At 44.9% G+C, this 24,468-nt stretch overlaps 1 protein-coding gene across 2 annotated transcripts in view; it reads right to left on the bottom strand.

Moving 5' to 3' along the window:
• LOC129861316 (sortilin-like) overlaps positions 1–24,202 on the bottom strand; it is a 52,259-nt gene extending 28,057 nt beyond the window's left edge. The window contains exons 1-6 of one of the 2 annotated variants that reach the window (XM_055932630.1): positions 23,531–24,202; positions 6,891–6,950; positions 6,449–6,522; positions 6,086–6,188; positions 5,704–5,865; positions 805–878 (exon numbers count right to left, since the gene is read on the bottom strand). In XM_055932630.1, the coding sequence (XP_055788605.1) occupies positions 805–878; positions 5,704–5,865; positions 6,086–6,188; positions 6,449–6,522; positions 6,891–6,950; positions 23,531–23,791 (734 nt within the window). In that variant the 5' untranslated portion in view covers positions 23,792–24,202. Of the gene's footprint in view, positions 1–804; positions 879–5,703; positions 5,866–6,085; positions 6,189–6,352; positions 6,413–6,448; positions 6,523–6,890; positions 6,951–23,530 lie in introns of those variants that run through there. The other variant, XM_055932631.1, reaches the window with a different exon arrangement.
• Between the last annotated feature and the right edge of the window lie 266 nt (positions 24,203–24,468).

A 24,468-nucleotide genomic window follows, 5' to 3' on the forward strand; every position in this document is an offset into this window, starting at 1 on the left:
ATTGTGTCGAGCTTCAGAATCTCGTCATGTCCTAGTTAGTTGGGCTTGACCTATATTCCTGTCAAGGTTAGGTTTCAAGGGACTGGGAAGAGAGGCTGGGTGGCGTGATGTCGCTGTATGTGTGTCTGGCTGGCTGCCTGCCTGCCTCCGTGTGTGTGTGTGTGTGTGTGTGTGTGTGTGTGTGTGTGTGTGTGTGTGTGTGTTCAACACTATTGGTGCTGCAGCATTAGAAAGTGAACCAGCTAGTACTGGCGCCCTTTCATCACAGCTAGTACCGGCGCCCTTTCATCACAGCTAGTACCGGCGCCCTTTCATCACAGCTAGTACCGGCGCCCTTTCATCACAGCTAGTACCGGCGCCCTTTCATCACAGCTAGTACCGGCGCCCTTTCATCACAGCTAGTACCGGCGCCCTTTCATCACAGCTAGTACCGGCGCTCTTTCATCACAGCTAGTACCGGCGCTCTTTCATCACAGCTAGTACCGACGCCCTTTCATCACAGCTAGTACCGACGCCCTTTCATCACAGCTAGTACCGACGCCCTTTCATCACAGCTAGTACCGACGCCCTTTCATCACAGCTAGTACCGGCGCCCTTTCATCACAAATAGTACCGGCGCCCTTTCATCACAGCTAGTACTGACTTGGCACAGAGAACACCTAGTCAAACATTAAACTAAAATAACTGCAATTCCAGGTTCCTATATATATATATATATATAAATATAAATAAAACTCGTACCCTGTAAGGATGGGTTCTTCTGCTAACTCTATCCGTAATCTATTTATCTACGTCGTCTCTTACCATTTGGCCAGACACACCATGTCGTGAATCTTCCTCCACTTCTCTCCAAAGTCCTCAGACAGCCAGAGTTCATTCTGTAAAAAGGGTTAAATGGTTAACAAGGGTATTTAAAATGCCTATATTTCCATATATATATATATATATATATGCACACACAACAAAAGATAATGGCCGCCAGTAATGTTTTCTAGTTTTGTTTGGATTCCCAAAGCTCGACTCTTCACCTCTGACAGGCCTGCTATTGCGTCAGATCATAATGACATCACAATACCCCATAATGACATCACAATACCCCATAATGACATCACAATACCCCATAATGACATCACAATACCCCATAATGACATCACAATACCCCATAATGACATCACAATACCCCATAATGACATCACAATACCCCATAATGACATCACAATACCCCATAATGACATCACAATACCCCATAATGAAAAAGGCGAAAACAGGTTTAGACATTTTAGCAAATGTATAAAACATTTAAAACAGAAATACCCCATTTACATAAGTATTCAGACACTTTGCTATAAGATTCGAAATTGAGCTCAGGTGCATCCTGCTTCCATTGATCATCCTTGAGATGTTTCTACAACTTGATTGGAGTCGACACACCTGTCTATATAAAGGTCACACAGTTAACAGTGCATGCTAGAGCAAAAACCAAGCCACGAGGTTGAATGAATTGTCCGTAGAGTTCCGAGACAGGATTGTGTCGAGGCACAGATCCGGGGAAGGATACCAAAATATGTCTACAGCATTGAAGGTCCTGAAGAATAACAGTGACCTCCATCAATCTTAAAATGGAAGAAGTTTGGAACCACCAAGACTCTTCCTAGAGCTGGCCGTCTGGCCAAACTGAGCAATCGAGGGAGAAGGGGCTCCTGAGTAGCGCAGCATTCTAAGGCACTGCGTCTCAGTGCAAGAGGCATCACTACAGAGCCTGGTTCGAATCCAGGCTGCATCACATCCGGCCGTGATTGGGAGTCCCATAGGGCGGCGCACAATTGGCCCAGTTTCGTCCGGGTTTGGCCTGTGTAGGCCATCATTGTAAATAAGAATTTGTTCTTAAACTGACTTGCCTAGTTAAATAAAGGTAACGTAAAAAAAAAAAATAGGGCCTTGATCAGAGGTGATCAAGAACCCGATGTTCACTCTGACAGAGCTCTAGAGTTCCTCTGTGGATATGGGAGAATCTTCCAGAAGGACAACCATTTCTGCAGCACTCCACCAATCAGGCCTTTATGGTAAAGTGGCTAGACGGAAGCCACTACTCAGTAAAAGGCACATGATAGTCGGCTTGGAGTTTGCCAAAAGGCACCTAAAGGATTCTCAGACCATGAGAAACAAGATTCTCTGGTCTGATGAAACCAAGATTGAACTCTTTGGCCTGAATGCCAAGCAACACGTCTGGAGGAAACCTGGCACCATCCCTATTGTGGGGGCAGACTCATGCTGTGGGGATGTTTCTCAGCAGCAGGGACTGGGAGACAAGTCAGGATCGAGGCAAAGATGAACGGAGCAAAATACAGAGAGATTCTTGATGAAAACCTGCTCCAGAGCTCTCAGAACCTCCAACGGATTAAATTGAAGACAGACGGAAGCGCCGAACACCTGTGTGGAATGGAAGAAGGCCGGCAGAAATGTGATGTCACTGAACAAAACACTGTCTTCTGCAACTGTGATAAAGCAGATTAAAATAGTGGATATTTTGCATTTTTCAAATTATTTTGATGTGATATGAAAGTAAAGGGCTTTATGTTTCTGGAATCGTATCACAATTGAGAATCGATTCACATTTAGATGGAGTATTTAGCTGTTTTGTCTGGAAGAGCCAGCCTACCGCCTAGCCATATTACACAATTGAATAATGTAACCAAGCCATATTACACAATTGAATAATGTAACCAAGCCATATTACACAATTGAATAATGTAACCAAGCCATATTACACAATTGAATAATGTAACCAAGCCATATTACACTATTGAATAATGTAACCAAGCCATATTACACAATTGAATAATGTAACCAAGCCATATTACACAATTGAATAATGTAACCAAGCCATATTACACAATTGAATAATGTAACCAAGCCATATTACACAATTGAATAATGTAACCAAGCCATATTACACTATTGAATAATGTAACCAAGCCATATTACACAATTGAATAATGTAACCAAGCCATATTACACTATTGAATAATGTAACCAAGCCATATTACACAATTGAATGATGTAACCAAGCCATATTACACAATTGAATAATGTAACCAAGCCATATTACACTATTGAATAATGTAACCAAGCCATATTACACTATTGAATAATGTAACCAAGCCATATTACACTATTGAATAATGTAACCAAGCCATATTACACTATTGAATAATGTAACCAAGCCATATTACACTATTGAATAATGTAACCAAGCCATATTACACTATTGAATAATGTAACCAAGCCATATTACACTATTGAATAATGTAACCAAGCCATATTACACTATTGAATAATGTAACCAAGCCATATTACACTATTGAATAATGTAACCAAGCCATATTACACTATTGAATAATGTAACCAAGCCATATTACACAATTGAATAATGTAACCAAGCCATATTACACTATTGAATAATGTAACCAAGCCATATTACACAATTGAATAATGTAACCAAGCCATATTACACTATTGAATAATGTAACCAAGCCATATTACACTATTGAATAATGTAACCAAGCCATATTACACTATTGAATAATGTAACCAAGCCATATTACACTATTGAATAATGTAACCAAGCCATATTACACTATTGAATAATGTAACCAAGCCATATTACACTATTGAATAATGTAACCAAGCCATATTACACTATTGAATAATGTAACCAAGCCATATTACACTATTGAATAATGTAACCAAGCCATATTACACAATTGAATAATGTAACCAAGCCATATTACACTATTGAATAATGTAACCAAGCCATATTACACTATTGAATAATGTAACCAAGCCATATTACACTATTGAATAATGTAACCAAGCCATATTACACTATTGAATAATGTAACCAAGCCATATTACACTATTGAATAATGTAACCAAGCCATATTACACTATTGAATAATGTAACCAAGCCATATTACACTATTGAATAATGTAACCAAGCCATATTACACAATTGAATAATGTAACCAAGCCATATTACACAATTGAATAATGTAACCAAGCCATATTACACAATTGAATAATGTAACCAAGCCATATTACACAATTGAATAATGTAACCAAGCCATATTACACTATTGAATAATGTAACCAAGCCATATTACACTATTGAATAATGTAACCAAGCCATATTACACTATTGAATAATGTAACCAAGCCATATTACACTATTGAATAATGTAACCAAGCCATATTACACTATTGAATAATGTAACCAAGCCATATTACACTATTGAATAATGTAACCAAGCCATATTACACTATTGAATAATGTAACCAAGCCATATTACACTATTGAATAATGTAACCAAGCCATATTACACTATTGAATAATGTAACCAAGCCATATTACACTATTGAATAATGTAACCAAGCCATATTACACTATTGAATAATGTAACCAAGCCATATTACACTATTGAATAATGTAACCAAGCCATATTACACAATTGAATAATGTAACCAAGCCATATTACACAATTGAATAATGTAACCAAGCCATATTACACAATTGAATAATGTAACCAAGCCATATTACACAATTGAATAATGTAACCAAGCCATATTACACAATTGAATAATGTAACCAAGCCATATTACACTATTGAATAATGTAACCAAGCCATATTACACTATTGAATAATGTAACCAAGCCATATTACACTATTGAATAATGTAACCAAGCCATATTACACTATTGAATAATGTAACCAAGCCATATTACACTATTGAATAATGTAACCAAGCCATATTACACTATTGAATAATGTAACCAAGCCATATTACACAATTGAATAATGTAACCAAGCCATATTACACTATTGAATAATGTAACCAAGCCATATTACACTATTGAATAATGTAACCAAGCCATATTACACTATTGAATAATGTAACCAAGCCATATTACACAATTGAATAATGTAACCAAGCCATATTACACTATTGAATAATGTAACAATTCACAAGTATGTGCAGACAATTAAAGGGTTTCTTTTCTTGTCCGTACACATTAAATTAGCTGACATAAGAAATTAAAAAAAAACATTTACATTTTTAAAAACAATTTGCTGACAATACACAGCTAACTCCTGCTAGACAGCTACAGTGCCTTCAGAAATGATTGATACCCCTTGCCTTATTCTGCATTTTGTTGTGTTACAGCCCAAATTTACAATGGATTAAATTGAGATGATATATTAAAAATATATATTATTATTCTTTATTTTCTTTGGGGGGGGGTTGGGGGCCCCCAGAGCAAGGCGGGGGGGGGGGGGGCCCACAGGCTTGAATTGTTAAACAGTTTGTGCTTCCTGGCTAGTGGCTACTGTGATATTTATCTTAAATTTGAGCTGCAACCCAAGAATGTCAGGAATCCAGACACAACAAAAGGGTAAGGCAAGGATGTAATATGAATTGGCCACTCCTCAGACTCTCCTTTATCTCTTGTAGTGGGAATAAGGCCTTAGATAAAGAAGCTCTGAACGGCTTGTCAATCCTGAGCGCTACATCACGTGAGACTGGCCAGACAGGTGTGTAAAAGTACTGATGGGTCTGGGTGTTAGGAGATTGTAAGACTATTTTGTATTACTCCTCAGCTTCCATAAGCAAGCACACACACACACCCTGACCCCTCAGACTCACAGTGTTGCTGATGACCAGGAGAACGTTGGCGTCTCTGGGGTTGTATATGATCTGCATCTGGGGGTTGAAGGGAAGGTCCTGCTGCTCAAAGCTGTTCCCAAAGTCTCTGGAGATAAAGATACGAGAGCCCAGGCTGCCAGACACGTCACCTGTCAGGATCACCTGGGAGGAGCAGGACAGGCAAACCAAATTAACTCCTACAACTATTAGGAACATTGAACAGCCTTTTGCTACATATGGAGACATCACATATTATAAGCTTAGAAAAGTAACTAAGCTTTCAGTAAAAGTGTTGCCATTATTTTCAGAAAAACATTTCTTATAGGACATGCCATGAACACGTAAGCTAGTTCACAGGTTTTAAACACGAAATGCGTCTTACCTTCCCAGAGTTCTCTGGTCCGATGGCGATGCCGAACTCTGTCCGGATGAAAGTGTTGTTGATGAGGTGTGTGACGTCCTGGAACGACTTCCCATAGTTCTCACTGAGGAGGCAGAGAAGGAGGTGAGGCGGTCAAATAGGACACTTTCTTGTCCAAATACACACTTTTAATATTTAACCACTTGTCAGCTCAAATAATAGCTGTATTCTTACACGGACATTCTTCCGACATAACTGGTGGTGAATCTCAACATGAAGAACCCTTACCTTCGATAGAGTTTAGACTGACCGAATCTCAACATGAAGAACCCTTACCTTCGATAGAGTTTAGACTGACCGAATCTCAACATGAAGAACCCTTACCTTCGATAGAGTTTAGACTGACCGAATCTCAACATGAAGAAAGGCACTTGGAATGTTGTCAGAGCCAGGATGACCTGTCGAGAACAAGATCAGCTTAAGGACTAGTATAAACTGTGTGGTTCGAGCCCTGAATGCTGATTGGCTGAAAGCCGTAGTACGTGAGACCGTATTCCAAGGGTATGACAAAACACGTATTTCTACTATTCTAATTACGTTGGTAAGCAGTTTATAATAGCAACAAGGTAACTCGGTGGGGATGGTGGTCTATGGCTAATATACCACGGCTAAGAGCTGTATTGGCCATATATATATATATATCACACACCCCTCAGGCCTTACTGCTTTAGTAAAGAACACCTGTATTCCATCAATGAGTTTGAGACCCTGGTTTGACATCATTTAAAATCAGCACATAATTAGGACAGGACATGGTAAAACTCACCCCGGTGGCGTCTCCAACCCAGGCCAGTGACACGGACCCACTCAGGTCATTGAAGGAATACTGAGAAGAAAAAGGGAAATAAACAGAATGCATATATTCTGTTTATTGTTGACAGACTGATATGCATCACATATATACAAGTTGAAGTCGGAAGTTTACATACGCCTTAGCCAAATACATTTAAACTCCGATTTTTTTTATTTATTTTTTTACAATTCCTGACATTTAATCCAAGTAAAAATTCCCTGCCTTAGGTCAGTTAGGATCACCACTTTATTTTAAGAATGTGAAATGTCAGAATAATAGTAGAGAGAATTATTTATTTCAGCTTTTATTTATTTCGTCACATTCCCAGTGGGTCAGAAGTTTACATACAATCAATTAGTATTTGGTAGCATTGCCTTTAAATTGTTTAACTTGGGTCAAACGTTTTGGGTAGCCTTCCACAAGCTTCCCACAATAAGTTGGGTGAATTTTGGCCCATTCCTCCTGACAGAGCTTGTGTAACTGAATCAGGTTTGTAGGCCTCTGTAACGGCTGACGCTCTCCTCATCCTCGGATGAGGTGAGGAGAGAGGGATCTGAAGACCAAAACGCAGCTTGCGGGAAATAAGCCATCTTTATTATGAATAAGATGGCAACACGAAACGAAACAAAACACTTTCCAAACTACAAAATAACAAAACAATGTTGACGAAACCTGAACATAAACTTACATAACTAAACATAAACTTACGTACAGGAAACAGACGACATCGAAACGAAACGAAACAAACAAACGCTACAGTCCCATGTGGTACGAACATACATACTGACACAGGAGACAATCACCCACCACGAACACTGTGACAACGCCTACCTAAATATGACTCTTAATTAGAGGAACGCCAAACACCTGCCTCTAATTAAGAGCCATACCAGGCAAACCCAAAACCAACACAGAAACAGAAAACATAGAATGCCCACCCAACCTCACGTCCTGACCAACTAACACACATAACAACTAACATAAATAGGTCAGGAACGTGACAGTACCCCCCCCACAAGGTGCGAACTCCGGACGCACCAGCACAAAGTCTAGGGGAGGGTCTGGGTGGGCATCTAACCACGGTGGTGGCTCAGGCTCCGGGCGCGGTTCCCACCCCACCATAATCCATCCTAGCCTCCTCCCTCCAAGAATGTCCACCCTCTTTCTTCCCCCACAAAATCCTCTTAATAACATATCTAATAATGACAACACCGGGACAGAGAGATAAACCAAGACAGAGGGATAGATAAGAATATAAAGGTAGATAAAGATAGAGAGGGAGATCAGGATAGAGGGGCAACTCCGGACTGAAAGGCAGCTCCGGACAGAGAGACAGCTGTGGACTGATGGGCAGTTCTGGGTAACTAGCCTTTTCAGGCTGAAGGTCAGCTCATGGCTGACTGACGGCTCTCGACGCTCATGGCAGGCTGACGGCTCTCGACGCTCATGGCAGGCTGACGGCTCTCGACGCTCATGGCAGGCTGACGGCTCTCGACGCTCATGGCAGGCTGACGGCTCTCGACGCTCATGGCAGGCTGACGGCTCTCGACGCTCATGGCAGGCTGACGGCTCTCGACGCTCATGGCGCTCTGACGGCTCTGGCTGCTCATGGCGCTCTGACGGCTCTGGCTGCTCATGGCGCTCTGACGGCTCTGGCTGCTCATGGCGCTCTGACGGCTCTGGCTGCTCATGGCGCTCTGACGGCTCTGGCTGCTCATGGCGCTCTGACGGCTCTGGCTGCTCATGGCGCTCTGACGGCTCTGGCTGCTCATGGCGCTCTGACGGCTCTGGCTGCTCATGGCTCTCTGACGGCTCTGGCTGCTCATGGCGCTCTGACGGCTCTGGCTGCTCATGGCTCGCTGGCGGCTCTGGCAGATCCTGTCTAGTTGGCGGCTCTGGCAGATCCTGTCTGGTTGGCGGCTCTGGCAGATCCTGTCTGGTTGGCGGCTCTGGCAGATCCTGTCTGGCTGACGGCTCTAGCGGCTCCTGTCTGGCTGATGGCTCTAGCGGCTCCTGTCTGGCTGACGGCTCTGTAGGCTCATGGCAGACGGGCGGCTTTGCAGGCTCATGGCAGACGGGCGGCTTTGCAGGCTCCTGGCAGACGGATGGCTCAGACGGCGCTGGGGAGACGGATGGCTCAGATGGCGCTGGGGAGACGGATGGCTCAGATGGCGCTGGGGAGACGGATGGCTCTGGCCGGATACGGTGCACTGTAGACCTGGTGCGTGGTGCCGGAACTGGAGGCACCGTGCTAATGATAAGCACCTTCCTACTAGTGCGGGGAGCAGGAACAGGGCACACTGTATTCTCAAAGCCTACTCTATCCCTGATGCGTGGTACCGGCACTGGTGGCGCCGGGCTGAGGACAAGCACATCAGGATTAGTAGGGGGAGAAGATACAGTTTGTACAGGGCTCTGGAGACGCACTGGTAGCTTAGTGCGTGGGGCCGGAACTGGAGGCACCGGGCTAGATACACGCACTACAGGGAGAGTGCGTGGAGGAGGAACAGGGCTCAGGATACGCACTGGTAGCCTAGTGCGTAGTGTAGACACTGTCGGTACTAGGCTGGGGCGGGGAGGTGGTGCCGGAAATACCGGACCGTGGAGACGTACTGGCACTCTTGAGCATTGAGCCTGCCCAACCTTACCTGGTTGAATGCTCCCGGTTGCCCGACCAGTGCGGGGAGGTGGAATAACCCGCACCGGCCTATGTAGGCGAACCGGGGAAACCATGCGTAAGGCAGGTGCCATGTATGCCGGCCCGAGGAGACGCACTGGAGACCAGACGCGTTGAGCCGGCCTCATGACACCTGGCTCAATACCCAATCTAGCCCTCCCAGTGCGGGGAGGTGGAATAACCCGCACTGGGCTATGCACTCGTACAGGAGACACCGTGCGCTCTACTGCGTAACACGGCGCCTGCCCGTACTCCCGCTCTCCACGGTAAGCCTGGGAAGTGGGCGCAGGTCTCCTACCTGCCCTTGGCCCACTACCTCCTAGCCCCCCCCCAAGAAATTTTTGGGAATTACTTACGGGCTTTTTTGGCTTCCGTGCCAGACGCGTTCCCTCATAGCTCCGGTTCCTCTCCCCGGTAGCCTCTGCACTCCCCAGTGCCTCCTGCTGCTCCCATGGCTTTTCGGGCTTCCAGCCACGTCTCCTTGCTGCCTCCTCAAACCACCGCTCCTGGGCTTTAGCTGCCTCCCTCTCTTCCTGAGAACGGCGATTTTCTCCTGCCTTAGCCCAGGGACCTTCTCCATTCATTATCTGCTCCCATGTCCAGAAATCCTTGTTTTTCTCCTGTCCCTTACTCCGTTTAATTTTCCCTTGCCGCTTGGTCTTAGCGTGGTGGGTGATTCTGTAACGGCTGACGCTCTCCTCATCCTCGGATGAGGTGAGGAGAGAGGGATCTGAAGACCAAAACGCAGCTTGCGGGAAATAAGCCATCTTTATTATGAATAAGATGGCAACACGAAACGAAACAAAACACTTTCCAAACTACAAAATAACAAAACGATGTTGACGAAACCTGAACATAAACTTACATAACTAAACATAAACTTACGTACAGGAAACAGACGACATCGAAACGAAACGAAACAAACAATGACTCTTAATTAGAGGAACGCCAAACACCTGCCTCTAATTAAGAGCCATACCAGGCAAACCCAAAACCAACACAGAAACAGAAAACATAGAATGCCCACCCAACCTCACGTCCTGACCAACTAACACACATAACAACTAACATAAATAGGTCAGGAACGTGACAGCCTCCTTGCTCGCACACACATTTTCAGTTCTGCCCACAAATTTTCTATAAGATTGAGGTCATGGATTTGTGATGGCCACTCCAATACCTTGACTGTGTTGTCCTTAAGCCATTTTGCCACAACTTTGGAAGTATGCTTGGGGTCATTATCCACTTGGAAGACCCATTTGCGACCAAGCTTTAACTTTCTGACTGATGTCTTGAGATGATTCTTCAATTTATCCACATAATTTTCCTTCCTCATGATACCATCTATTTTGTGAAGTGCACCAGTCCCTCCTGCAGCAAAGCTCCCCCACAACATGATGCTGCCACCCCCGTGCTTCACGGTTGGGATGGTGTTCTTCGGCTTGCAAGCATCCTCCTTTTCCCATCCAAACATAACAATGGTCATAATGGCCAAACAATTCTATTTTTGTTTCATCAGACCAGAGGACATTTCTTCAAAAAGAACGATCTTTGTGCAGTTGCAAACTGTAGCCTGGATTTTTTTTATGGCGGTCTTGGAGCAGTGGCTTCTTCCTTGTTGAGCGGCCTTTCAGGTTGTCGATATAGGACTCGTTTTACTGTGGATATTGATATTTTTGTACCCGTTTCGTCCAGCATCTTCTCAAGGTCCTTTGCTGTTGTTCTGAGATTGATTTGCACTTTTTTGCATCCAAAGTACGTTCATCTCTAGGAGACACAACGCGTCTCCTTCCTGAGCGGTATGACGGCTGCGTGGTCCCATGGTGTTTATACTCGCGTACTGTTGTTTGTACAGATGAACGTGGTACCTTCAGGCGTTTGGAAATTGCTCCCAAGGATGAACCAGATTTGTGGAGGTCTACCATTTTTTTTTTACCATGATGTCAAGCAAATGGGCACTGAGTTTGAAGGTAGGCCTTGAAAAACATCCACAGGTACACCTCCAATTGACTCAAATTATGTCAATTAGCCTATCAGAAGCTTCTAAAGCCATGACATCATTTTCTGGAATTTTCCAAGCTGTTTAAAGGCTCAGTCAACTTAGTGTATATAAACTTCTGACCCACTGGAATTGTGATACAGTGAATTATAAGTGAAATAATCTGTCTGTAAACAATTGTTGGAAAAATGACTTGTGTCATGTACAACGTAGATGTCCTAACCTACTTGCCAAAACTATAGTTTTACATTTACATTTACATTTAAGTCATTTAGCAGACGCTCTTATCCAGAGCTTGTTAACAAGAAATTTGTGGAGTTGTTGAAAAACGAGTTAATGACTCCAACCTAAGTGTATGTAAACTTCCGACTTCAACTGTAACTAAAAGGAAGGGAGCCATCACATTAGTCATGGGGTGTGTAATACAGGAGTGGTTTTTAGGCATACGTGATCTTGAAAATGAACTGCAGAAGATCTAATAACGTAATAAGAATATACACCACATGACCAAAATATCTTGTTTTGACTGGAATATACACCAGATGGCCAAAATATCTTGTTCTGACTGGAATATACACCAGATGGCCAAAATATCTTGTTCTGACTGGAATATACACCAGATGGCCAAAATATCTTGTTCTGACTGGCAACACGTTGTCTAACTGGAATTTACACTACATGACCATAAGTATGTGGACACCTGCTCATCGAACATCTCATTCCAAAATCATGGGCATTAATATGGAGTTGATCCCTCCCCCTTTGCTGCTATAACAGCCTGCACTCTTCTGGGAAAGCTTTCCGCTTGATGTTGGAACATTGCTGAGGGGATTTGCTTCCGTTCGGCTGGAAGATCATTAGTGAGGTCGGGCACTGATGTTGGACGATTAGGCCTGGTTTTGCAGTCGGCGTTCCAATTTATCCCAAAGGTGTTCGATGGGGTTGAGGGCAGGGCTCTGTGCAGGCCAGTCAAGTGCTTCCACACCGATCTCGACAATACATTTCTGTATGGACCTCGCTTTGTGCACAGGGGCATTGTCATGCTGAAACAGTTGCCACAAGTTGGAAGCACAATTGTCATGCTGAAACAGTTGCCACAAGTTGGAAGCACATAATCATCTAGAATGTCATTGTATGCCGTAGCGTTAAGATTTCCCTTCACTGGAACTAAGGGACCTGAACCATGAAAAACAGCCCCAGACCATTATTCCTCCTCCACCAAACTTTACATTTGGCACTATGCATTCGGGCAGGTAGCGTTCTCCTGGCATCCACCAAACACAGATTCGTCTGTCGGACTGCCAGATAGTGAAGCGTGATTCATCACTCCAGAGAACGCGTTTCCACTGCTCCAGAGTCCAATGGCGTCGAGCTTTACACCACCGCAGTCGACACTTGGCATTGCGCATGGTGATCTTAGGCTTCTGTGCCGCTGCTCGGCCATGGAAACCCATTTCATTAAGCTCCTGACGAACAGTTCTTGTGCTGACTTTACTTCCAGATGCAGTTTGGAACTCGGTTGTGAGTGTTGCAACCGAAGATCCATTTTTACGTGTTACGCGCTTCAGCAGTTGGCGGTCCCGTTCTGTGAGCTTGTGTGGCCTACCACTTCGCGGCTGAGCCATTGTTGCTCCTAGACATTTCCACTTCACAAAAACAGCACTTAGAGCTAACGGGCGCAGTTCTAGCAGGGCAGACATTTGACGAAAAAGGTGGCATCTTTTGACGGTGCCACGTCTAAAGTCACTGAGCTCTTCAGTAAGGCCATTCTAATGCCAATGTTTGTCTATGGAGATTGCATGGCGATGTGCTCGATTTTATCCACCTGTCCGCAACGGGTGTGGCTGAAATAGCCGAATCCACTAATTTGAAGGGGTGTCCACATACATTTGTATATATACACACACACCAGTTAGCTGTAAGTGCTATTATATATATATATGCCAAATCAAAATTGTATAAAGTTCCCAAATAGCTATGTAACATATGTATTATGTATGTTTGTGTGTGTGTGCACAAGTGAACCTAACACCCTTTCCCTCCCTACTGCTGTACCATGCGTCTGCCTCTCACTCTCTAAACACCCAAGTGTTACAAAGCATCACATGTAGACACTAGAGAGTTACAAAGCATCACATGTAGACACTAGAGAGTTACAAAGCATCACATGTAGACACTAGAGAGTTACAAAGCATCACATGTAGACACTAGAGTGTTACAAAGCATCACATGTAGACACTAGAGTGTTACAAAGCATCACATGTAGACACTAGAGTTACAAAGCATCACATGTAGACACTAGAGTTACAAAGCATCACATGTAGACACTAGAGTGTTACAAAGCATCACATGTAGACACTAGAGTGTTACAAAGCATCACATGTAGACACTAGAGAGTTACAAAGCATCACATGTAGACACTAGAGTGTTACAAAGCATCACATGTAGACACTAGAGTTACAAAGCATCACATGTAGACACTAGAGTGTTACAAAGCATCACATGTAGACACTAGAGAGTTACAAAGCATCACATGTAGACACTAGAGAGTTACAAAGCATCACATGTAGACACTAGAGTGTTACAAAGCATCACATGTAGACACTAGAGAGTTACAAAGCATCACATGTAGACACTAGAGAGTTACAAAGCATCACATGTAGACACTAGAGAGTTACAAAGCATCACATGTAGACACTAGAGAGTTACAAAGCATCACATGTAGACACTAGAGTGTTACAAAGCATCACATGTAGACACTAGAGAGTTACAAAGCATCACATGTAGACACTAGAGAGTTACAAAGCATCACATGTAGACACTAGAGTGTTACAAAGCATCACATGTAGACACTAGAGAGTTACAAAGCATCACATGTAGACACTAGAGAGTTACAAAGCATCACATGTAGACACTAGAGTGTTACAAAGCATCACATGTAGACACTAGAGTGTTACAAAGCATCACATGTAGACACTAGAGAGTTACAAAGCATCACATGTAGACACTAGAGTGTTACAAAGCCAAGCACCACTAATCCTTAGCGTGCAGAACCAGACCAGTAGGCCTTGGACCAAAATGTCCTCACAGTAGGAGGCTGCACTATAGTACAACTAGTCCCAACTGTCAATCAACTGCCAAATCCTCTTTAGAAGAAGAGTCAAACATACACGTACTTTACTTAACCCAAATTACAAAAAATGACATGTTGTTTTCCTTATAACAGCAATCCATGCTTTGGTTTAGTTTACCTGGCACTGTATCTGCATGCTTATGGTTTTAGCAGTTGTGGCATACATCCAATCAACTCCCGTCTGGTACCGATATTAGCAATTTTTGTCCAAATCCCCCGAAAGGATCTAAAATTGATTGTGAAGCTCAACTAAGTCACTTGTAGATTATTTGAAAATGATGCGTGACGAAAAAAATGCTAATATGACTTGAAAATGGGATTTGTGCTACAACTGCTAAAACGTTAGCATGTGGAAACAGCGCCAGGGAAATTAAAACCAAAAGCATGGATTTCTGACCGGATCTGTTGGTTCTGCTACCTAGCTAGAATAAGATACTTAAACTCTTAATCTCATCAAGCGGTTACTCTACTCTACTCTTTCACTATGTGGACATTCATAGGATTAGGCCCAGGCCACATCCAGGCAGCACTATCTATAAACCAAACCTGGGTTCAAACACTATTTGAAAATATTTTAAATACTTAATCTATGCTTGATTGAGATTGCCTACTGCAATGTAACCAAATATTTCAAATCTATTAAATACTTTGAGAGTATTTTGGGAGCGGTCGGGAGGGAAAAGGTGTTAGGTTTTCTTGTGCACACGCACAAACTGTCACGATCGTGTGGTGGATTGACGGACCAAAACGCAGCTTTAGGAAAATAAGCCATCTCCTTTTATTGGACGAAGAAGGCACACGAAACAAAAACACTTAAACACTAAACAAAACAAGAAAACGATCGTGAAGCTAAATAACGTTGTGCACATACACACACAGGCTACAAACGTTCTACATAGACAACTACTCACATAGAATGAAAGCCTATGGCTACCCTAAATAAGGCTCCCAATCAGAGACAACCGAAATCAGCTGTCTCTAATTGGGAACTCATTCAGGTAACCATAGACTCTCCTAGATAACTAAACATACATAGACAACGCTAGACATCTGAACTCAACACAAACCCATATACTACACCCAATAACCCCTTTACCATAGAAACACCCAAAACCAACAAAACACAAACATTCCCCATGTCACACCCTGACCTAACTAAAATAATAAAGAAAACAAAGAATACTAAGGCCAGGGCGTGACATAACCCCCCCCTTAAGGTGCGAACTCCGGGCGCACCATAAACCAGTCTAGGGGAGGGTCTGGGTGGGCTTCCATCCACGGTGGCGGCTCCGGCTCTGGTCGTGGTCCCCACGTCACCACAGTCCCTAACCGCCTCCTTAGCTTCCTCCAAAAGACCCCCCTCCACATTAACCACACTGCATTAAGGGGCAGTTTCGGACTAAGGGGCAGTACCAGGGTAAGGGGCAGTACCAGGGTCAGGGGCAGCGCCGAACAAAGGGCCAGTACCAGGGTAAGGGGCAGTACCAGGGTAAGGGGCAGTACCAGGGTAAGGGGCAGTACCAGGGTAATGGGCAGTACCAGGGTAAGGGGCAGCACCAGGCTGAGGGACTGCAGCACCGGACTGAGGGACTGCAGCTCCGGACTGAGGGACTACGGCCCATGGCTAGCTGACGGATCTGGCTGCTCATGGCTAGCTGACGGATCTGGCTGCTCATGGCTAGCTGACGGATCTGGCTGCTCATGGCTGGCTGACGGATCTGGCTGCTCATGGCTGGCTGACGGATCTGGCTGCTCATGGCTGGCTGACGGATCTGGCTGCTCATGGCTGGCTGACGGATCTGGCTGCTCATGGCTAGCTGACGGATCTGGCTGCTCATGGCTAGCTGACGGATCTGGCTGCTCATGGCTAGCTGACGGATCTGGCTGCTCATGGCTAGCTGACGGATCTGGCTGCTCATGGCTAGCTGACGGATCTGGCTGCTCATGGCTAGCTGACGGATCTGGCTGCTCATGGCTAGCTGACGGATCTGGCTGCTCATGGCTAGCTGACGGATCTGGCTGCTCATGGCTAGCTGACGGATCTGGCTGCTCATGGCTAGCTGACGGATCTGGCTGCTCATGGCTAGCTGACGGATCTGGCTGCTCATGGCTAGCTGACGGATCTGGCTGCTCATGGCTAGCTGACGGATCTGGCTGCTCATGGCTGGCTGACGGATCTGGCTGCTCATGGCTGGCTGACTGATCTGGCTGATCCTGTCTGGTTGGCGGCTCTGGCTGATCCTGTCTGGTTGGCGGCTCTGGCTGATCCTGTCTGGTTGGCGGCTCTGGCAGATCCTGTCTGGTTGGCGGCTCTGGCAGATCCTGTCTGGTTGGCGGCTCTGGCAGATCCTGTCTGGTTGGCGGCTCTGGCAGATCCTGTCTGGTTGGCGGCTCTGGCAGATCCTGTCTGACGGACGGCTCTAGCGGCTCCTGTCTGGCTGGCGGCTCTAGCGGCTCCTGTCTGGCGGACGGCTCAGTAGGCTCATGGCAGACGGGCGGCTTTGCAGGCTCATGGCAGACGGGCGGCTTTGCAGGCTCATGGCAGACGGGCGGCTTTGCAGGCTCATGGCAGACGGATGGCTCAGATGGCGCTGGGGAGACGGATGGCTCAGATGGCGCTGGGGAGACGGATGGCTCAGATGGCGCTGGGGAGACAGATGGCTCAGATGGCGCTTGGCAGACGGGCAGTTCAGTCATCGCTGTGCAGACGGCAGACTCCTGCCGGCTGAGGCGCACTGTAGGCCTGGTGCGTGGTGCCGGGACTGGTGGCACCGGACTGGGGACACGCATCTCAGGGCTAGTGCGGGGAGCAGCAACAGGACGCACAGGACTCTGGGGACACACAGGAGGCTTGGTGCGTGGTTTAGGCACTGGTGGTAAAGGGCAGGAGACACGCACCATATAGCTAGTGCGTGGAGGAGGCACTGGTGGTACTGGGTTGGGGCGGGGAGGTGGCGCCGGAAATACCGGACCGTGCAGGCGTACTGGCTCCCTTGAACGCCGAGCCTGCCCAACCTTACCTGGTTGTATGCTCCCCGTCGCCTGACCAGTGCAGGGAGGTGGAATAACCCGCACCGGCCTATGTAGGCGAACCGGGGACACCATGCGTAAGGCTGGTGCCATGTACGCCGGCCCGAGGAGACGCACTGGTGACCAGATGCGTTGGGCCGGCTTCATGACATACGGCTCAACGCTCAGTCTAGCCCGGCCGATACGTGGAGCTGAAATGTACCGAACCGGGCTATGCACGCGTACAGGAGACACCGTGCGCTCTACTGCGTAACACGGTGTCTGCCCGTACTCTCGCTCTCCACGGTAAGTACAGGGAGTAGGCGCAGGTTTCCTACCTGACTTCGCCACACTCCCTTTAAGGCCCCCCCCAAGAAATTTTTGGGTTGTACTCACGGGCTTCCAGCCTTGTCTCCGTGCTGCCTCCTCATATCGCCTCCTCTCGGCTTTAGCTGCCTCCAGCTCTTCACGAGGAAGGCGATATTCTCCCGGTTGAGCCCACGGCCCCTTACCATCCAGTATCTCCTCCCATGTCCATGAATCCTGTGTAGGTAGGTCCTGTTGCCGCTTTCCATGCCGCTTGGTCCTATAATGGTGAGTAATTCTGTCACGATCGTGTGGTGGATTGACGGACCAAAACGCAGCTTTAGGAAAATAAGCCATCTCCTTTTATTGGACGAAGAAGGCACACGAAACAAAAACACTTAAACACTAAACAAAACAAGAAAACGATCGTGAAGCTAAATAACGTTGTGCACATACACACACAGGCTACAAACGTTCTACATAGACAACTACTCACATAGAATGAAAGCCTATGGCTACCCTAAATAAGGCTCCCAATCAGAGACAACCGAAATCAGCTGTCTCTAATTGGGAACTCATTCATGTAACCATAGACTCTCCTAGATAACTAAACATACATAGACAACGCTAGACATCTGAACTCAACACAAACCCATATACTACACCCAATAACCCCTTTACCATAGAAACACCCAAAACCAACAAAACACAAACATTCCCCATGTCACACCCTGACCTAACTAAAATAATAAAGAAAACAAAGAATACTAAGGCCAGGGCGTGACACAAACATACATAATACTTATGTAAAATAGCTATTTGGGCACTTTATAAAATTAAACCGGTCCTCAACCGGTCCCAAAAGTGCACCTGGTCCTCCAGGCAAACTCTCAAAGTATTTAATAGATTTGAAATATTTCAAATAGTATGTAAACCCAGGTCTGGTATAAGCTGCAGTGGGAACTATGCTGTACGGTACCCAAACAGGAGTATGTTGGACCTATGGAGGACATTTACGTTCAGCCTCTTGGAATTCTGCCTTCAGTCTTTAGGGTTCTTCCAAAATAGGACCCTATTTCACTATAAAGTTCACTACTTTTGACCAGGGCTCATAGGAGAAAAGTGTGGCATTTGGGACACACATTTTAGTCTCTAGATTACCCATAATCCTGCCTTTGGCTTCAAAGTCTGGTTGGGACAGAGAAACTATGCAAAGTATATTGCTTTGGAATGGCTGGACGAATGGTGTTAGATCTGAAACTATGTCAATCATTATCAGTGCATGACTCTAAGAAGATCTGTGACAACACGATACTGTTGTACAGGAATGAATCAATTTATTGTGTTTTGGGAAGCCCAAAATTACTAAGTGGTCATTGTTTGTTCTATTCACGGTTGGTTCAGAGATCTACAAGTTGTTGCCAAGGACTGACTATAAAGCTGAATGTTCATTGTCAGAGGTTAACTAGGGTGCAGGAGGTGCTGTCCTTACTCTTTTCCCCCCAGAGCCTGGTGTTTCATCAGAGGTTAACTAGGGTGCAGGAGGTGGTGTTCCTACTCTGTCCCCTCATGGCCTGGTGTTTCATCAGAGGTTAACTAGGGTGCAGGAGGTGGTGACCCTACTCTTTCCCCTCATGACCTGGTGTTTCATCAGAGGTTAACTAGGGTGCAGGAGGTGGTGTCCCTACTCTTCCCCCCCAGAGCCTGGTGTTTCATCAGAGGTTAACTAGGGTGCAGGAGGTGGTGTTCTTACTCTTTCCCCCCCCAGTCCCTGGTGTTACCACTTCTGAATCATGTCAAGCTTCCTTATGTGTGATGTAGCCAACGTGCAATAACACATTCATACGTAGGAGGAAGGTATTATTTAGAAGAAAGTGCATCCTATAAGTTCATACTAAAAATGTTTATAATAAATGCAATTTGTTGTTACTTGCTAGAAGGTAATGAACTCTGCGGTAAGGACAATCAAGAACAGGACATACACACATTCTTATCAGGAACTACCAACTAAATCAGCAAGGTGTATGTGGGTAAGCTGTTGGTTATCCGAATAGATAGACTACAGATGTATTGGGTAAGATGTTGTTTAAAAATCGGTCTACTCTATCCTGTGTTAGCACAGCCATATAATAATATAGCCCTGTTTCAAGGACATCTGGTGATCTGAAATTAGACTGTGCTTTAAGGAAGAGCTAGCTACAGGGTGTTTGAGGACAACATCATTATGAAAGGCAGTCAGCCTTGTTCATGATATACAGCGCATTCAGACCCCTTGACTTTTCCCACAGTTTGTTAGGTTACAGCCTGATTCTAAAAATTGTATTTTTCCCCTCATCAATTCTACACACAATACCCCATAATGACAAAGCAAAAACTGTTTTTTAGAAATTTGAAAACTGAAATATCACATTTACATAAGTATTCAGACCCTTTACTCAGTACTTTGTTGAAGCACCTATGACAGCAAATACAACATTGAGTCTTCTTGGGTATGATGCTACAAGCTTGGCACACCTGTATTTGGGGAGTTTCTCCAATTCTTCTCTGCAGATCCATTGCTGCACAGCTATTTTTCAGGTCTCTCCAGAGATGGTCGATCAGGTTCAAGTCCGGGCTCTGGCTGGGCCACTGAAGGACATTCAGAGGCTTGTCCCGAAGCCACTCCTAAGTTGTCTTGGCTGTGTGCTTAAGGTCATTCTCCTGTTGAAAGGTGAACCTTCAACGCAGTTTTTCGTCAAGGATCTCTCTGTACTTTGTTTCGTTTAGCTTTGCCTTCATCGTGACTAGTCTCCCAGTCCCTGCCTCTGAAAAATATCCTCACAGCATGATGCTGCCACCACCATGCTTCACCGTAGGGATGGTGCCAGGTTTCCTCCAGGCGTGACGCTTGGCATTCAGGCCAAAGAGTTCAATCTTGGTTTCATCAGACCAGAGAATCTTGTTTCTCATGGTTTGAGAGTCTTCAGGTGCCTTTAAGCAAACTCTAAGTGGGCTGTCATGTGCCTTTTACTGAGTGGCTTCCGTCTGGCCACTCTATCATAAAGGCCTGATTGGTGGAGTACTGCAGAGATGGTTGTCCTTCTGGAAGGTTCTCCCATCTCCACAGAGGAACTCTAGAGCTCTGTCAAGAGTGACCATCGGGGTCCTTCTCCCCCAGTTGCTCAGTTTGGCCGGGCGGCCAGCTCTAGGAAGAGTCTTGGTGGTTCCAAACCTCTTCCACATTTGTTGGTACTCTTCCCCAGATCTGTGCCTTTTCCCAAATCATGTCCAATCAATTGAATTTACCACAGATGGACTGCAATCAAGTTGTAGAAACATATCAAGGATGATCAATGAATAGTCAAAAACCAATGAATATGGGCCTCTACTCCCAATTCTCATCAGTTCTGCCAAGTAGCCTATTGTAAATGTCAGATGTGCTCTCATAAGCAGAAACAGTTACTTGTGAACATGTATAACACCTACACACCCTTTCCCTATATGCCTAGCCTCTTACCATTCTTGAAAAACACGTTTGCCTATTTTACCATCCAGACACACCGAGTCAGAACATGATAACAAGGTAGCCTGAACTACAGTATGAACTACAGGTTTTGCATGTGTGAATTTGATAACCGAAATGCCTAACAACTAAACTCACACCTGGTGACACCAGTACTTTCTTGAAAATACATTTACATTTTTGTACATTTAAGTCATTTAGCAGACGCTCTTATCCAGAGCGACTTACAAGTACATACATTCATACTTTTTTGTACTGGCCCCCCGTGGGAATCGAACCCACAACCCTGGCGTTGCAAGCGCCATGCTCTACCAACTGAGCCACACGGAACCGTGTGGCTCAAATACCCTCGATAGACTACACAGGACACGACATACCCGCCATAGACTACACAGGACACGACATACCCGCCATAGACTACACAGGACACGACATACCCGCCATAGACTACACAGGACACGACATACCCGCCATAGACTACACAGGACACGACATACCCGCCATAGACTACACAGGACACGACATACCCGCCATAGACTACACAGGATACGACATACCCGCCATAGACTACACAGGATACGACATACCCGCCATAGACTACACAGGATACGACATACCCGCCATAGACTACACAGGATACGACATACCCGCCATAGACTACACAGGATACGACATACCCGCCATAGACTACACAGGATACGACATACCCGCCATAGACTACACAGGATACGACATACCCGCCATAGACTACACAGGATATGACATACCCTCCATAGACTACACAGGATATGACATACCCTCCATAGACTACACAGGATATGACATACCCTCCATAGACTACACAGGATATTTTACTATCTATTCTAGAGTTAGGCAGAAAATTAAAACAAACTAGCAGGCCACATCATTTGTAGTATTAAGTACACCACCATCATTCCATGAAATACCTAACTATCAAACGTACACTAAGTTACAACTATTGTCTATAGCTTACATATATCAAGAATATCTCCTTATTGATAAATAATGCCAGTTTAAGCAATGTGGAAAAACAAGGTAACTAAGCCAGGCCTAGTATGAAGTACAGCTCCATCATTCCTATGGGGAAATATAGGTCAGACTCATAACCATTAGAGAGGGATCAGTTGAGAGACCGGACTAACTGGAGACGCATATTAGTATGTTTACACTAGACTAGAGAATGACCTCCATGCAGTACGGCACTGGGCGGGATAAAACATATAAATTAATTACTCTTTGTATTTCTGTACTGTATTAGAGCTGTATAACAGAAGACAAACAGTATGCTAAAACTCACATAAGATTAAACGTGACATGATTTACAGGTACCCTTAAACAATTAGCTACCGAGATGCTAAATTGAAGATTATAACTCATAGTCCTCCACTGTACGGGGTTAAAGTAATCTTTAACTCCAGTAGCCTACTTGTGTCAATCATGTACTGTTGGAAAAAGACCCGCAAGTAAAAGGGGGGGGGGGGGGGGGTTACGCGTTACACTTGTCTACGAAGCATGTGACAAATAAACATTTCTCTCGATTGTATTTATTATGGATCCCCAGTACCCCTTACGAAAAAATATTGCATTCAGAGTGCAGTACAACTGCAGTACGCTGCAAATTCGTCCAAAATACAACATTCGACTGCAGTTACTGCACTTTTACGCCAGTTTCACAACGGCAATATATATTTTTTTGGTAAGGGCTGGCTTGAAGACAGTTGAGTGAGTCAAACATGAACACATTGATCTCGTTCAAGAAGTGTTGTACACAACTGGAGAAGAGATGATATTTGGTTAGTTGCATGGCAACCGTAACAGATCAGTTGCCCTGTTAAAACCCCCGTCATTTGAGAAGGGAGTAGTCATGTTGTTATGAGGATAATTGTCGAGGTAAAGTGTCACCTGCAGAGCATTAACCGATTATATCGGTGAGTGTAACCTAATCGGACCTGCGGGGTTAACTTACGGTTTGGGTGTTGTTAGTCAACTTGGTGTCGAATCCCTGGAGACGGTTACAGTCTCCTTGATCCGCACTTCTTCTGCTCCTAATGTGGTCGGATGATTCAGAATCAAACGAATCTAAATCTGGTGATCTCTTTTCGATATTCAAACTGGGATCTTTCACAAATTCATACTGCCCGCTGTTATATAGTCCTTCGTTAAAATCAGAAGCTGACATCAAATGCAGAAATATAAAAAATACAACACAGTGCGCCAGAACTCCCATATTCACTGTTGGCCAAAAACACGACTATTACTGTACGCTATATTTTTGTTATTCTAGTAATCCTGACTATAAATTGTGGGTCGCTCCGGTTCGAACACGGCCGCCGATGACATCAACACAAACAGTAGTCCTGACAGCGAGTGGTAGCCTACTTCGGGCTTTGTATGCTCTGCATGGGTCATAGACTCCTATTTGAGGCGGTGCGCTCTAGTCTCCAGAGCGCTTAGTTTTACGTCCCGATGCGCGGAAAAAATGTCGGAAGTCCGCAGCTAAAAACAAATCAGACGCACTAATTTGCCGAGATGCATTAGGTCCAATTGTCCACCGTGCAACTCCTTGTCCAAAAGTATACAATGTAACGGTGCATGAAATTGTGTCTATGGGATGGATATTACACACTTTTGCAGATAGCCCGCTGTGATTGGATTTTACTGCGTTTCACACTGAAAGTGAGTCTTCTGATTGGTTAAGACCCCATTCGCACTTCCTATCACACAACTTCTAATAGCTGGCAAAGCCTTGTCAAGCTTGGTTGAGGGCACTACAGCTATTCTATAGAGACAAAGATTATGGATATACCGATAGAGAGCAATAATAATGGCGTCTTTTTGTAGGCACTAACTTCACCATGGTTCGTTGGACAAAGCCTATGGGGAAATGAATGGAGTTTTTTTTAT

Source organism: Salvelinus fontinalis, chromosome 8 (assembly GCF_029448725.1).
Source record: "Salvelinus fontinalis isolate EN_2023a chromosome 8, ASM2944872v1, whole genome shotgun sequence".
Taxonomy (NCBI): Eukaryota; Metazoa; Chordata; class Actinopteri; order Salmoniformes; family Salmonidae; genus Salvelinus; species Salvelinus fontinalis.